The 15,969-nt window shown below is 39.4% G+C and overlaps 1 protein-coding gene across 1 annotated transcript in view; it reads left to right on the top strand.

The window, feature by feature from the left end:
• Positions 1–12,942, top strand: part of dchs2 (dachsous cadherin-related 2) — a gene marked incomplete at both ends in the record, with an annotated part of 57,885 nt that extends 44,943 nt beyond the window's left edge. The window contains 8 exons of the mRNA XM_081360681.1: positions 5,402–6,253; positions 6,447–6,560; positions 7,135–7,346; positions 7,574–7,725; positions 7,916–8,046; positions 8,174–8,460; positions 8,583–8,724; positions 10,337–12,942. Coding sequence (XP_081216807.1) covers positions 5,402–6,253; positions 6,447–6,560; positions 7,135–7,346; positions 7,574–7,725; positions 7,916–8,046; positions 8,174–8,460; positions 8,583–8,724; positions 10,337–12,942 — 4,496 coding nt within the window. The remainder of the gene's footprint in view (positions 1–5,401; positions 6,254–6,446; positions 6,561–7,134; positions 7,347–7,573; positions 7,726–7,915; positions 8,047–8,173; positions 8,461–8,582; positions 8,725–10,336) is intronic.
• Positions 12,943–15,969: the final 3,027 nt, after the last annotated feature.

The raw sequence follows: 15,969 nt of genomic DNA, 5'->3' as shown, positions 1-15,969 counted from the left end.
CAAATAGTATAATTTATTTAATTAAATTAAATTCACATTTAGTTATATAGTGTTTTTCACAATACATATTGTTTTAAAGCTGCTTTACAGAAAATACATGTCTACGTTACAATTTAGAGTGATGTTATCATAGGTGTTATACAAGTTATGTATTTCAGAAATGTACATATACAAATCACACAGTTAACTAATAATGTATTAATTTAAACAATGTAATAATTTAAGGCAGAAACAAAGAGCTCATTAAAGTAATGAATACATGTTCATGGCATGGCAGTTATTATTGAAGACATACCTACAGCAACAGAAATTATTTATTTGTATTATATATTTATTAGTAGTTCTGTAGCATAGCTGTTTAAGTGTCCTGTTGAAGTGATGCTCCTGTGTACAATGAAAGGATTGGACTAAATATTAATGTTATTAACCGGTTATTTTATGAATTTCAATATAATATAATTAAATACATAGCAAAATAAAAATAAAAAAACAAAAGTAATTTCACTCTGGAAAACATGAAGGGGATCTAGTCCTTGATTTCTGAAAAAATGTAGTGCCCCTCTGTCACTCTCTTTGACGTTGTGTCGATATAGTGACACTAGTGGTCACACTTAGGAGCCCCAAACACCTCTGATACTTTGAGAAAAGGCTAATGAAAATAGGCAAGTGGAATTTGCATGCTCCACTCCCCCGGCCACGGAGCTGGCGTGCATCCACTCATTCAGATTTGTTCAGACTCGGCTATGCGATTCAGTTTGCCAGGCGTCCGCCCTGGTTCAACACCATCCTTTTTACTCGGTGGCAGGATGCCCTTGGCGCAATAGAGATGCCCTTGGCGCAATAGATGCCCTTGGCGTAATAGAGCCTGTTCCTCCAGACGAGATGCATTTTACAGCCCTTACTTCATACCAAATAAAGGTGATGGGTTACGAGCAATCTTAGACCTACGAGTTTTGAACTGGGCCTTGCATAGAATTCTCTTCAAGATGTTGATGCCTGAAATCATTCAGAGGAAGAACAGCGGTCCCACTGAAATAATTTCAGAGGCTCCTGGGGTCTCATATGCATCAACCTGAGTGGCGCTACTATCGCAGAGGACGCCATATTTCTCTGTGGTAGTAACACCACTCGGGTTGATGCATATGAGACCACTTTAGACCACTGGCTTCAGACTTAAGTCCCGAGATGGGCATGGCACTGCGGTGCACATTGCGTGGCTATCATGCCAATATGTCACTGTATGTTCAGCCCTTGGACAGACCTTGCATTTCTATGGGCAGGGGTTCCCTTAGAACAAGTGTCCAGATATGTTGTTGTCACAGCAAATGCGTCCAAGTCTGGCTTGGGGTGCTGTATGCCTCCTGGACAGGACCTCGACTGCGTTGGAATATCAATTGCCTAAAGTTGCTAGCAGTATGGCTGGCCCTGTGGAGGTTTCAGTTGTTGATCCAGGGCAAGCACTTGTTGGTCCGGATGGACAACATGGCAACAGTTGCATACATAAACTGCCTGTTCGCATGTTGCAACTCGCCCACCTGACACCTGAAGTTACTGCGGGCCACTTACATCCCTGGTGATCTCAACTGTGAAGCAGACGTGCTGTCATGACGAGTGGAGACTCAACCCCTGGGTGGTACAGCTGATCTGAGGTCGATTTGGCAAGTTCGAATCTGTTCGCTTGCCAAGAATGCTCCCACTGCCCGCTGTGGTATTCCCTGATCAAGGCCCCCCTTGGCATGGACGCACTGGCACACAGCTGGCCCTGGGGCCTGCGCAAATATAATTTTCCCCCAGTGAGCCTGATTGTATAGACGTTGTGTAAAGTCAAGGAGAATGAAGAACAGGTACTGTTGGTTGCGTCGCATTGGCCCACCCAGACTTGGTTCTCCGAGCTCCCTGGTAAATCCCCCTGAGGAAGGACCTCCTTTCTCAGGGACGGGGAACAACCTGGCACCTGAGCCCAGACTTCTGGAACCTCCATATCTGGCCCCTGGATGGGACATGGAAAACTTGAGTGGGCTATCATTCAGGCTAGAGCCCTTACTATGAGTTGAAGTGGAGTGAGTCTGTTGTTCTAACTGGTGTTCTTTCCTAAAGGAAGACCCACAGATATGCCTATTCTCTTCAGTGCTTTCCTTCCTGCAGGAGAGTTACGGCTGTCCTCCTCTACCTTTGAAAGTGTATGTGGCACCATAGCAGCACATCACAACGCAGTGTACAGTAGATCTTAAGGAAAGTATGACCCGATAATCAGGTTCCTCAGAAGCACCAGGAGGTTAAATCCTCCAAGACTGTGCCTTATTCCCTCTTGGAACCTCTCTATGGTCTTGCTGGGCCTACAGCTTTTTTGAGCCCCTGGAGTCAGTTGAGCTAAGTGCCCTTTCCTTAAAGACGGAGCTCCTGAACATGCTAATTTCCATCAAGAGGGTCGGGGACCTGCAGACGTTTTCTTCCAGTGAAATGCCTTGAGTTCAGTTTGGCATACTCTCATGTGATCCTGAGATCCCAGCCGGCTACATGTCCAAAGTTCCCACTGCCACTTCTTAGGGATCAAGTGGTTAACTTGCATGTGCTGCCTTGAGACGAGGCTGACCCAGCCTTATCGTTGCTATGTCCAGTACACGCCCTGTCTGTTTACTTGGACCGCATGGAGAGCTTTAGAACCTCTGAGCAGCTCTTTGTTTGTTTTGGAGGTCAGCAGAAGGAGGCTATTTCCAAACAGAGGTTGGCCCACTGAATAGTTGATGCCATTGCCTTGGCTTAGCAAGCAAAGGGTGTGCTCTGCTGTGCCCTTTTGGCCCTTTTAGGAACTACTGCAGCTACTTCTTTCCATGTGTGGTACTTCCCAGTTGATAAGTCCATGTGATGTATTCTCCACATATTAACCTCCCCTTTGGCAGGATGTGGTCTCAGTAGTGTTTTTTTCCTACTTAGGAAGAAGAGCTCTTCCCCAGCTCTAAAATCTGGTTCAGATGTGAGTGACAGATGGGCGACGTCTTGGTTACTATTGTAACCTCCGTTCCCTGATGGAGGGAACAAGACATAGTGTCCCTCCTGCTAAAACATTGAACCATCTGCTGAAATGGCCGGTACATGCTCTCGGCTCCTCAGCACAAACCTGAATGAGTGGATGCACGCCAGCTCCTTTCACTCGCCAATTCTCATTTGTCTTTTATCAAAGTGTCAGAGGTGTTTGGGGCCCCCATATGCAACCCCTAGTGTCACTACATTAACACTATGTCTCGTTCCCTCCAGCATGTAATTTTAAAATATTAGTACACTATAACATAACCTCTTTGGATTACGTATGTATCCCCAGTTCCCTGAGAGAGGAATGAGATGCTGCATCAGATGCTGAAGCTATGGGGACACGTCCGCAGAAACTGGTGTCTGAAGCATGTGTGAAATCACGGCAGTATAATTGACTGATGGCAGTCCTGCCCGTCATTATTATCTCTGTATAAACTTCAAAAACGTGAATCTGTGAAAACAGTGACAGCATGTACATGCGCATTACATGTTTAGTCTATAGGCATGCACGTTTGAATGTGTATGTGCTCAGGTGCATAGTCTTTCTTTACAAAGTGACATTGCCAATTACTTGTCTGGCATGCATAATACAGATCTACTGTGCCAAAAGGCCCCACTATTACCTTCAACTATTCTGGTAATGGGCACTAACCCATTCACAAGAGAGCACAACCCTGCTTAACCCCCAATCTGTTGAATTGGGGATGACAACAGATGAGAAAGTGGGCTGTTTACTGCGACTTAGGCCAGCTCTCATCTGCCAAGCTCTAAACCCATAAATATGTTTATCAAGGAGCATAACCCTGCTTTAAACCCCAATCTGATAAATTTTGAAGGGCAACAGATGAGAGAGTGGGCCACAATTTGTGGCTTGGTGCATTATCCCCTCTTTCCTCACAGTGTCTGAAACGGTTCGACAAAGGGATTCAGTCTTTCTATAAACCCCTCTTTTCCGAGACCCTACTCTGCTCTGATTGGTCAGGTGGTCCAGTCTGTTGTGATTGGTCTAATTGTTTACAGCGCATGTCAGAAATTAAACTCCAGTTACCATATCTGAATTTCATCTCCGGAGGCTTCCTTGCCACTTGTATAACATAGTAGTGATGCGCGGATCGCAGTTATATCCGCTGATGCGGCGGATAATAACATTCCGAAAATTGTGGGCGGATGAGAGATAAATCATTAACTCTCATCTCATGGTAAAATGCAACAAACTCTTTTACTGCATCACTCTTTTACTTCAGTTGAAAACATGCCTAGAGCACATCCTAGTGGTCATTATATAAAACACAAAAGGAACCTGCATGAGACATTGCTTAATAACTTGACAGGTTTATCTAAAAATATACACAATCTTAAGATAAATTATTCTGATAAGAGTGTTTTCCAACATAATGGTGGAAGCAATTTTCCATAAAATTAGTTTTAATTCTCAAAGCTAAGCGCAACAAATAGCGGATCAAGCTGTAAGCTGTCGGTCAGTAACTTTTGACTGCTTTAATGTGCTTTCAGAGCTGCTCGCTTTCGTAATTTAAATCTCACACTTTAATCATATTTATAGCTCCTAACTTAATAATACAAGCTGTGCTACTATGATGAATGATTACCTCGAAATGTAGATCTTTATGCAGGTCCAATGTACTCATACTCGATATACACATATCTCGCTTTTGCTCACGTGCCAGCAATTACCCCTCTGTGTGCCATATAGGTTGCCGACCCCTGAAATTTTGCCAAATAACTTTTGCTTTAAATAAATGTTCATTTAAAAAAAGCAGCCTACTTCAGTGTAATGTAATAGCATATCATCGCGCTTAAGACTGAGAATTTGAATACTTGTAATGTGACGATCGGGTGTGGGTCGATCGGGTGTGGGATCCAGATTCCTGGATGCAGATATCTAAATCAGAGAAAATCATTGGTGCGGGTAGGTGGCGGTTGGATGATTTGCTTTTAACAGTGGATTTGGGTGACATTAGAACTGATCTGAGCATCTCTAATACATTGTGTTACAAACAGTAATGATGGCGTGGCGTCGTTTTACCGTTTCAATACAAGACCAAGTCCTCATCCTTTGATAGTGCATGCAAAGTGGATTTGATTTCATGGCACTTTAATATATTTTAAAATGTAACTTATTCCTGTGAAGTCAAAGCTTAATTTTCATGACTCCAGTCTTCTGTGTCACTTGATCGTTCAGAAATCTAAATCAAAAAAAAAAAAAAAAAAATTCTAAATCTAAAAAAATATATATATATATTTCTGATCCAAACATTTGAATGGTAGTGTTTATATAAAAATTGTATACTTAAAGAAAACCTTTCAGGGTCTGAATCAGTGCTTATGTCTCTTTTCCATCCACTATTATAAGCTGAAGAGTGTTTCAGCATTGACGCTGTGACTGGGGCGATCAACACCATTAGATTCCTGGATAGAGAGGAACGATCCAACTACTCCCTTCTCATCACTGCTACTGACCATGGGCGTCCACCTCTGAGCTCCACTGCAATGCTGCACGTCACCCTCTCAGATGAAAACGATAACAGCCCCTCATTCACTCGGAAAAGCTATCGTGCCAGCATTAGTGAGGGGCTCCATGTGGGTTCAGAGATCCTACATCTGATAGCATGGGATCCCGACGAGGGGCCCAATGGTGTAGTGACCTTCTCCTTGGAGGAGGATAATTCTGGAAACTTTTATGTTGATGGTTCTACTGGTGTGGTAAGGCTCACAAAGCCATTGGACCGTGAAACTCGTTCCCAGCATGTCTTCCGCGCTGTAGCTACTGACGGCTGCAGCCAAGGTCCACGCAGCTCAATCGCTACAATTACAATACATGTAGAAGATATTAATGACAATCCACCTGCATGTGTTAAGGAACCCATGTGGGTGTCAGTCTCTTCCATGACCACACATCCTAATCAATCCATCATAACAGTTACAGCCCAAGATCCAGACCAAGGAGACAATGGGACAGTAGTGTTTAGCCTAGCAGAAGAAGATGAGCTGTTTCAGGTTGATGGGTCTGGAGCTGTCAGGTTGAAACTCCCCCTGAGTAATGAGGTGCTTGGGACAAAGCTGCTCCGGATAAGAGCTGTGGATCTAGGTAAACCTTCCCTCACCTCTAGCTGCCTTCTGCTCATTCACCTTAAGAGTGAAGAGCCGCCATTGCAGTTTACTGAGGAACTCTATGAAGTCACCATACCAGAAAATAGCAAAACAGGTATACTTTGACCAACTTTTTTTTAAGCTTACAGATTTTAGATGTTTTTCCACCTTTGAGATATTTCTCTTGACATTTCACCATTGATTTACTTTAATGTCATTTACTTCAAAAAAGCTTGTATTTCTGAGAAGGTCAGTAATTGTGGATGCTGAACTGACTGTGTTTGTGTGTACCACTTATCATTTCTAAGGCTCTTGGGTTGCAAATGTTGTAGCTCATGACCAGACAGCAGATGAAGGAACGATCAAGTACAGTATTTTCGGCAGCAGTGAAAATGAAGCCTTCACTATTAACCCAATTACAGGTGAGAATTGTATAGGCATCATCATAGTTTAAAAGTGTTAATAAAATTTACTAATTTCTTTTCATAATTATTATTATTGTTGTTGTTGTTGTTGTTGTTGTTGTTGTTGTTGTTGTTGTCGTCAGCATTATTATTAATGGTATTAGTAATGATGATAATAATACAGCAAAACATTATTGTTATTATTATTAGTAGTAGTAGTAGTAGTATTGGTACTTGTAATGATGATGATGATGATGATACTACAATACATTAATATTATTCATGAATTTTATGTATGATAATAATAATAATAAATCTTAAAAATAATTCTTCAGTTCTTTTGTCAGTTTTGTTGACAACAGAATAAAAATTTAACTTAGACACCTTTCAGTTAGGCACTTCTAAATTCTAAATATTTCCAGTATTGAGAAAGTAAATGTAACAAACAGTTGTAGTTGAAGTTAATAAGAATAAAAAGAACAAAAAGAATAAAAAGTATCATGCTTTGTAGTATAAAGTTCTTTGTAGTATAAAGTATGTGGTCCAGGGGCATGGTCAAGTTTTTAATTTTCTGAAATATCACCATTGACAGGTGATATCACAGTTAAGGAGCAGAGACTGATAGACTTTGAAGTACAGGGTAAAATTTACCTAGTGGTTCTGGCTGAAAATGGACACCAAACAGCCTATGCCAGGGTGGCCATCACTCTGCAGGACATCAATGATAACGCACCAGTTTTCAAGCAAAGCCACTACAGAACAGCAGTATGGGAGGGTCAGATTCATAACACCTATGTCATGCAGGTACAAATTTTGAGATTTGTTTGACCATGCCATGATTAATATGGTCATTATTATGAAATTATCTTGTAACTCTGATTCACACAATAACACAAAATGACTTTATTTAACTATTTTGTAATCAAAAATAAAATAGAATCATGTTGTGTATGATCATCAGTTTAAACAAAAAGTTTTTTAACTTACATTTCAGATCCCAATTTTAATATTATATGACTGTAATTTTGTAGGTTTTAGCAACAGATTCTGACAGTGGTATAAATGGGCAGATCAGTTACTTCATTGTGGATGGGAACCACAATAATGCGTTTGTGATTGACTCTGTTCGTGGGATTCTTGCTACCAAGGCTGTCTTGGACAGAGAAATTTTCTCATCCTACAAGTATGGCAAACTTTCTTGTCTTCTTCAATTTCTTTCGCAATTAAGTTTATATGGAAATGGTCTATTGGAAATTAATTGAACAATCATGGAAGTCCTTTAGACATTATATCATAATTATTTATTTTACTGTTAGCCCTAAAGGTTATGAATTTCTATTTTTAATAAAAAACTATTTTGTTTTCAAATACAGATTAATTCTTCAGGTCAAGGACATGGGAAGTCCTCCCCTTACAGGCACCTGCACTGTCCGTGTCCAGGTTGTAGATGTAAATGATAATAGTCCTACAATTCCATCCATGGAACCAGTGACCATTGCAGAAAGTAAGAAACTTATGTTTACTGATACAATGTCTGCATTTTCACACCTTTCTTATTTGTTTTAAAGAGTTTTAGTATGTGTTCAAAAGTACAACACACTGAACTCATTCTTTCCTTGCCATCTCCACAGATCTTCCTGTTGGCTACATTGTCACCCAAGTGATTACAAATGATGTAGACCTTAGTCCTTCAGCTACATACAGATTCAAAGATGAGGATCAGACCAGCAGAAGTTTTGCAATTGACCAGTACTCTGGGGTAATTACCACAACTAAAAGCCTGGACTATGAAGATCAAGCTGTCTATACATTGAGAGTGGAAGCATCAGACTCTGTCCATCAAACTGAGGCCGAACTCTCCATCCAGGTGTTGGATGTCAATGATAACCCTCCAGTCTTCTCTCAGGAGTCTTACCAGGTAAAAATATTATATTCAACTATTTTAAGAGGTCTTGATTACTTTTTAGTATCATAGGTTACAATCATGCACTCTTCATGCTCTTCTTATAGTATTGACCATCTTTTGCTGCTCACATCCAGGTTTTGTTGCCAGAGCATACATCAGCAGACACATATGTTGTATCTGTATCAGCAACTGATAAAGACTCTGGCCAAAATGGAAGAATTTCATACAGACTTCTTTCCAACCCAGTGAGAGGGTTTTACATTGATCCTGACAATGGTAATTTTCCACCAAAATTACTTGCTCACAAATCTCAACCTAAAGTAATACAATAAAGCAAGCTTGCTTTTATACAACAGTTCAATGGCACAAGTGTGTAAATTAATAAGAAACAATAACAGAGTGTTTTTCAAAACCCTCTTTTGTGTGAAACTACTTCCTTCTGCCGCAGAATCAAATCTCAATTTGACAGTTTAATAGATGAGCCCAAGGCTCAGTTATTCTAAAACGTCACTTTAGAACTAGCAACAAAGGATCGCGGTGTTGCTTCATTGAATCTTATTGTATTATGTAGAGTATTATGAGAGAGATATCAACTAACAGAGTGTATTACCTGCATCTGGTTTAGCATTTATTCTTCAGGTCAATCTTATGTTCATAATAAATAATCAGTTTGAATGTCTGCTTAAAGAAAGTGATATCTTTGTCTTAGTTTGCTTCAGTTAAGAGGATTTCCCATGACAGCACTAGTCAATGCAGTTGTCGGTTGTGTCTTATAAGGTGTTGTTTAAAGTAAAAATAATGTATTTTTTTAATAACCTTGTTTCAGTTCCTTTCAATATAAAAGTCTTTGTTACCGACTCACTCATAAAGACAGATTTTGCCGTCATCTAATGCCATAATAATGTATCTTTCACTGAAGTCGAAATCATAATCACTCACAGACCCTTTCTCAAAACCAAATACAGCATATTATTTATATAAAATAAAATATGATTTAAAGAACAATAATATTTAAATGAACAATAATACCCAATATAAAAGTATAAGAACTTTGTACAATAGGAAATAAACACAGGCAAACAATTCAGTCAAAAGTACAAAAGCAGCGCTCTAGTTAGTACAGGATTTAAGTTAAATAAATATAAATATTAAAAAATATATAAAGTTATGAAACTTAACTTTGGCATTTGCCAAATCTATTTGATGTGGAACAAGTAATAGATTAATAAGACCAAAGATTGCCTGTTTGATATACCTAATACAAATTATATCTCATGTGTAACTGCATAAGAGCCAGTGGCAAATTCCCAAAGGACTGGCCGATATAAAACTGTTCTCGGCTGTACATGAGTAGTAAAAAGCCACTGATGGCTTGGAGCCCAAATCTCCGAAAACTTGGCACTATTTTTACTAGTTCGTTTGAGGTCTTACCAAATACATTCTGACCTAAAAAAAAACTCACACAACATAGTATTTGTAAACATATATTATATTGGGTTTGCTCCTCTGCCATTGATGCTCGCTGTGAGGAATGTTGTTAGTATACAGTAGATGCGGCATAAACAAGTGGCATGATACAAATTGTGAAACGATTTCTGTGTGAAATGATCACATGCCTGGAAAAGGCTCTAAGGCAATCAGACAATTCGAGAACCAGAACTGTTGTATAAATGCTAATAAAAACAGAAAAATGGAGCATATATACTGTATAATATAACATGTATCTTAGAGATATGTAAAAGTAATAATTTTTATTGGGGTTTTATTCAGTTATGTAAATTAGAGTGGTTTTAGTTTTACCATAGTTCAATTTAGTGTGTCTTGTTATAATAATAAAACAATCCTGTATGTAAAATTGAATTTCTATTGAATGTTCTACTGCCTACAGGTGCAGTGTTCACGAACAAGCCTCTGAATTATGTTGCAAATGGAAACATGTTACGGCTACTGGTGGAGGCACATGACAGTGGTGACCCCAGTCTATTTAGTGTCACTTCTGTAGACATAGAGGTGGTGGACTTTAACGATAATGCCCCCTTCTTCACACAGAACTCATACCAGGTGAGTGTTCCCGAGGATGTATCTGTTGGAAGCACTCTACTCATTCTATTAGCAGAGGACAGTGACTACTCAAATATGAACACCCATTTGGAGTATGCAATCATAGCTGGAAATGACGAAAGGCGGTTCTGCCTTGAAGTTGTTAGCATTCCAGCTGAAGCCCACAGCCGAACTGTTGGCCAAGTAGTGCTCTGTGATACACTGGATCAAGAGACCACAGACACCTATTCATTGACTGTGACTGTAACAGACAGGGGAACCCCACCCCTGAACAGCTCAGCTGTTGTGTTAGTCAAAGTCCTTGATATTAATGACAATGCACCTATTTTCAGTAGTCCAGAGTATCATGCACGGGTCACTGAGAACAGCCCCATAGGTACAGCCCTTATCCATATCTCTGCCTATGATCCTGATCTAGGGGCAAATGGGACTGTAACGTACAACATCATCTCAGGTAACAGCAAAGGCTTGATCAGAATGGACTCTGCAACAGGTGTCCTTGAAGTTAATGGGACACTGGACTATGAAGAGAATAAAAAAATTACCTTAACAGTCCAAGCATCAGATTGTGGTGCTCCAAGTTACAAAAAAGTATCATTTGCGGTTGTTTACATATTGGTACTTGATGAGAATGACAATTCCCCATTCTTCATGTTCCCTACCTACAACTGCTCGCTGTCTGAAAACCTGCCGGCTTTTACCCCTGTGTGCACAGTACATGCTGTTGATGAAGATGCAGGAATCTTCGGACTACTTACTTATTCCATTTTAACCCCCTGTTATGTGGACTATGACAGTAGCAACCCAGACAAGAAAGAAGCCTTTGGTATTGATCCTCTTACTGGAGACATCTACACCAAGCAGATGTTTGACTATGAAGGAGAGAGTGAATTCTGCTTTGTGGTAGAGGCACGTGACAAAGGAGATCAAGTGGCAACCTTGAGACTACAAATCGAAATTGAAGGCATTGATGAGTTCAGCCCCATCTTCACCCAGAATGTGTACCATTTCTCTCTGCCGACTAATGCCAAGGTTGGCCAAAGTATAGGCAACCTGATGGCTATGGATCATGATGGTGGTCTGGATGGCTCAGTGGAGTACTCTTTAGTCAACCCATCCCCATTTTTCAATGTCAACAAAACAACTGGCTGTCTATATGTCTCAAACTCTGTATATCAGAGAAGAAGATCGAACTCAAACGAGACAACAGAGGACCTGATAGTTCTAGCAAGCAGCCCCAAACTGAACTCCAGGTCATCAACGTGTCATGTTGTTGTGAACATAACCAGTTCAGCAAAATCTCTGGCAAGTGTTGATCTCAGTGTCCACACTGCCAGTCTCAGTGTGTCGTTGATAGTGTTCCTCCTCCTTTTAATGAGCTTCATTGCCCTTGTACTAAGGTACAGGTCCAAAGAGAATGCCGTAAAGAAGGCAACCTCCGTATCTGCTAACCTTAACCTTGAGACTGACTCTTTAGGAACAACAGATGGCAACCTTAACAGCAGTATCCATGGTATTAACCTCCAAAATGTGCAAGAACCATTAGAAACATGGGGAAGATTGGATATCCCAAACCCTTCAAGAAACTCAAACTCAAAAGCCTCAAGTGGAAGAGGATCTACTGAGGAAGAGACTGCTGAGGATCAAGAGATCAAGATGATCAACAAGTTTCCATGTTACAAACAGCTTGGCTCTGTAACAACACAACAGGCATCAAGAGTCTCAGACTCAGGGATTCCTGGGGACTCAGACCAACTCTCCTTTCACTCAGTAGATGAAGACCCACTTTCTGGTGCCAGTATTGGTATAGTCAGAATAGTGGATATGCCCAGTTCTGATAGTCTCCATAATTTCAGGGATGAAGGAGGAGGTGAGGGAATGCTTCCTCAGGTAGTCAACATGAAGGAAGTGGAGGAGGTCATAAGAAGGTGCATGTCTATGCCTGATAACCAGGGTTCAGTTGAGGGCTCACTCACCAATCTGATTTCCTCTGAGGAACAGCTACATGGGAGCTACGGTTGGGACTACTTTCTCAATTGGCAGCCACGCTTCCAATCGTTGGCCTCTGTTTTTACAGACATTGGGATGCTTCCAGATGAAGGGATGAGGGCCAGAGATGTGGAGCCAGAGTCACAGAGCCTTTTGCACCCACCTCCTCTCATCACAGCAGTTGCCCAACCAGGAATTCGTGCTGTCCCTCCCAGAATGCCCCATAGAAGATTGCCCCTGGTCAGATTGCCCACATACACCAACACTAGAAACACAGAGCTGACCCATTCAGCAATGACTCCTAGTTTTTCCCCCTCTCTGTCGTTACTTACCGTTAGGACACCCAGTACCTCCCCAGTGGTTTCAGAAACCGGTTTGGGATGCTATACAAAAATAGCAACACTGCCAAGAGATATCTTGGACGATGCAGAGATTCAAGTGTAATCTTGTGTTTCAAATATATATGTACATGTGTAAAAATTTTTACTTTTTTAATTTAGAATGTGCTTTTGTGTTTTGGTGTTGTATGAATTATTATTTGGTGTTGTATGAAAGATTACTGTAATTACTGCTTTTTTTATAAATAATGCTAATAACCAAAGTTATAATCATAATAATTTATTGTTATAAAAATACAACACACAAACATTTTTATTATGTGAGTTTTTTTATCATTTCTAATTGTTTTAATGCTGATTCACTTAAAATTCTCTCATTTTATTTTGGCAAATATTTGCTTTGGAATTTCTGAATTGTGGTGGTTAGGAAGCAAAAAGCTATGCAAGGATCTCTAGAAGTACATTTGAGTATATATAACTGAACAAGCATTGTACATTATGGAGTACCTAATAAGATTAAGATTAAATTAAGATAAATTATTAGTGATGTATTGACCAATCATCATAATTATCTGCACTGACAAACATTTGCCACTTGTTTTAAAATGCTCAACAATCAGGGCCATAGTCTAGTTAATAAAACTGTCAAATATATAGCCCTGCTATAAGGTGCATTTTGTTTTCTGTTTGTACCTGTGAAACAGAAAATATGATTTAATATCATAATTTAATATAAATATTCTGGGCCACACTTTACCATATATTAAAGTTGAATGAGGAAATAGTTTCAGGTGTGAGAGAGGACGTTGTCGGCTGCCAATTTGGATTTGCTTTTTGTGGTGACTCTGCTGCCACCCAATCTGCCCGGACACCTAACTATTCGCTATTTGGATTATATCCAATAACAATATGCGGCCTTGCTGCTTTAAATGTATTATTTACATACTGGTTTTATTTAGAGTTTAAGGCAAGAATTATTTTGAACATCTGGATTTCATAATGCTCAAAGGTGCTTGGATTGTCATCACACAGCTACATGTGGTATCTGTTCCACTAATCTCTCCTATCTTAAGAAGTCTACTGCATCTAGTGGAAGTGTCTGCCTTGATACAACCAGGTTTGCACATTTGAACACCCGTTCCATAAACGATTTCAATCTGAATATGTTTCCTTTGCCAGGCTACACTTATATTGACCGTAAATTGTAATAATACTGTGAGTTATATGGATATTTTAGAATGTTTTAATTTTACTTAGTATGTTACCTTTCCAACACACAAACAGTCATACATTAGATCTAGTTTGCACTTCAGGTTATTGACCAACTTGTATCCTGATGTATGTATAAGTGACCACAAGCTCCTTACTTTTAGTTTGATTACTTCTTCTGCAAAAATTGTATATTACTCAACTATTATCAGTAGTGGTGTTTCTAATTCTAAAGTTCTGTTTAGAACAACTAAACCTACTAGTAACATCATCTGTTCCACCACTGAGCAGTGTAACAAGTTTCTCATTTACATTTCACCTAAAATTGAGAATATGTATAACTCTATTGCTTGTGCTTCTGCATCTAAATTAGTTGAGTTGCATCTTCTTAATTTTCCTGTATCTTTTTTTTTTTTTTGTTGTTCAAGTTTTATTGTTGTAGTATATTTCTAAATTAATCTTAACACAGAATTCTTCTACTTGAATACCTGATCCTCTTCCCACTATTCTGAAGAGCTGTTTGACAGCTATATATATAATTCCCCATATTACTACTATTGTTAACGCCTCACTTGATGGGATTGTCCCTCCTCTTTTTAAAACAGGAGCAGTTACGCCAGTTCTTAAAAAGCCAGGGAGTGATACAGCCGATATGTCCATTTACAGGCCTATTTTGAATTTGCCATTCCATGCGAAAGATCTTAAAGGAACACGTACGCCACCGTTTTTTTTAATAGGGGTTATTCACCGTCTCCCCTACATTTAGATAGGTGGTCAAACGCATTTTTGTCTCAGTTCATGCATTGCCTTAGTCTGGCATCGCCGCCGCTATCTTAGCTTAGCATAATGAATGGAATCCTTTGTTGCCGGATAGCATATTGTGAGTAAAAGTGATCCAAAAAAAAAAAAAAAAAAACGAATTACTTGTGGCCTGCGTATTCACAACGAGTACAAATAGCAATGCAGATCAAGACTAAGTGATTTCCTAGGCAGATATTGACTTGGGACTATATTGGGGTGAAGCGCAGGCGAAGCACTGCTACTTGGGTGCAGAGATAGCGGATTTCAGGTGTTGTGTGATATCTTTGCACCCAAGTAGCAGTGCTTGCAATTATAAGAAAATCTCCTCACTATTAGAATTTCTCTCACTTTTTGTTTCTTCAGTATGTCAAAATGTTGAACGAGTTTAGTGAAATTACAGAAAAGGCCTCATGCAAAGTCTAAACCACTAGAATCTTCAAGCCTGTGCGTCACATGACCAATATATTGCGGCCAAATATGTTGTTTATACATTACTTTGAAGAAGTGGAACTAAGGTTTTGTTGGAACAAAGAGGCAGAGTTATATTCTTATAGCTGAGTTGTTAAATGTGGCCACCTGTTTGCCAATTTGCCAAGTTCCAGAACCATGATAAGGGGCTCTAAAATCATGAGTGAGGTGGCAGAAATGCCTTAGCCAATTTAACAACTCCTATAATCCAAACTCAGTAAATGTGCATGACCACATTTCCCACAAATCACCCCTTACCGTCTATTCATCTTCTACTTTAAATGGTTTCAGCTCAGCAGCTTTAAAAAAAAAAAAAACAGTTGAGCCATGACACTGGTGACAACAAACAAACCATGCTATCTTTGGACACCAAGGATGTATTGATCTGCTTGATTTGTAGGCCCTTCTTCAGTATGTGTATTTGATTACTTAGCATGTGTGAGTTTCACATACTGCATCTATTTTTTTCTCCCTATTATAAACATATTTAATTAAAACTCACATTTAAAAAAAAAAAAATATATATATATATATATATATATATATATATATATATATATATATAGAACAAATTTATGGAAAACATCAATAAATTGTTTATCATGTCACTGTGGAATCTGATCACTTTCTTGCATGTGTTTAAGCAATGGTGTTG

This window comes from Scardinius erythrophthalmus (genome assembly GCF_964197995.2).
Source record: "Scardinius erythrophthalmus genome assembly, chromosome: 3".
In the NCBI taxonomy this organism is placed as follows: domain Eukaryota; kingdom Metazoa; phylum Chordata; class Actinopteri; order Cypriniformes; family Leuciscidae; genus Scardinius; species Scardinius erythrophthalmus.
This window is presented reverse-complemented; position numbering and strand designations above follow the sequence as displayed.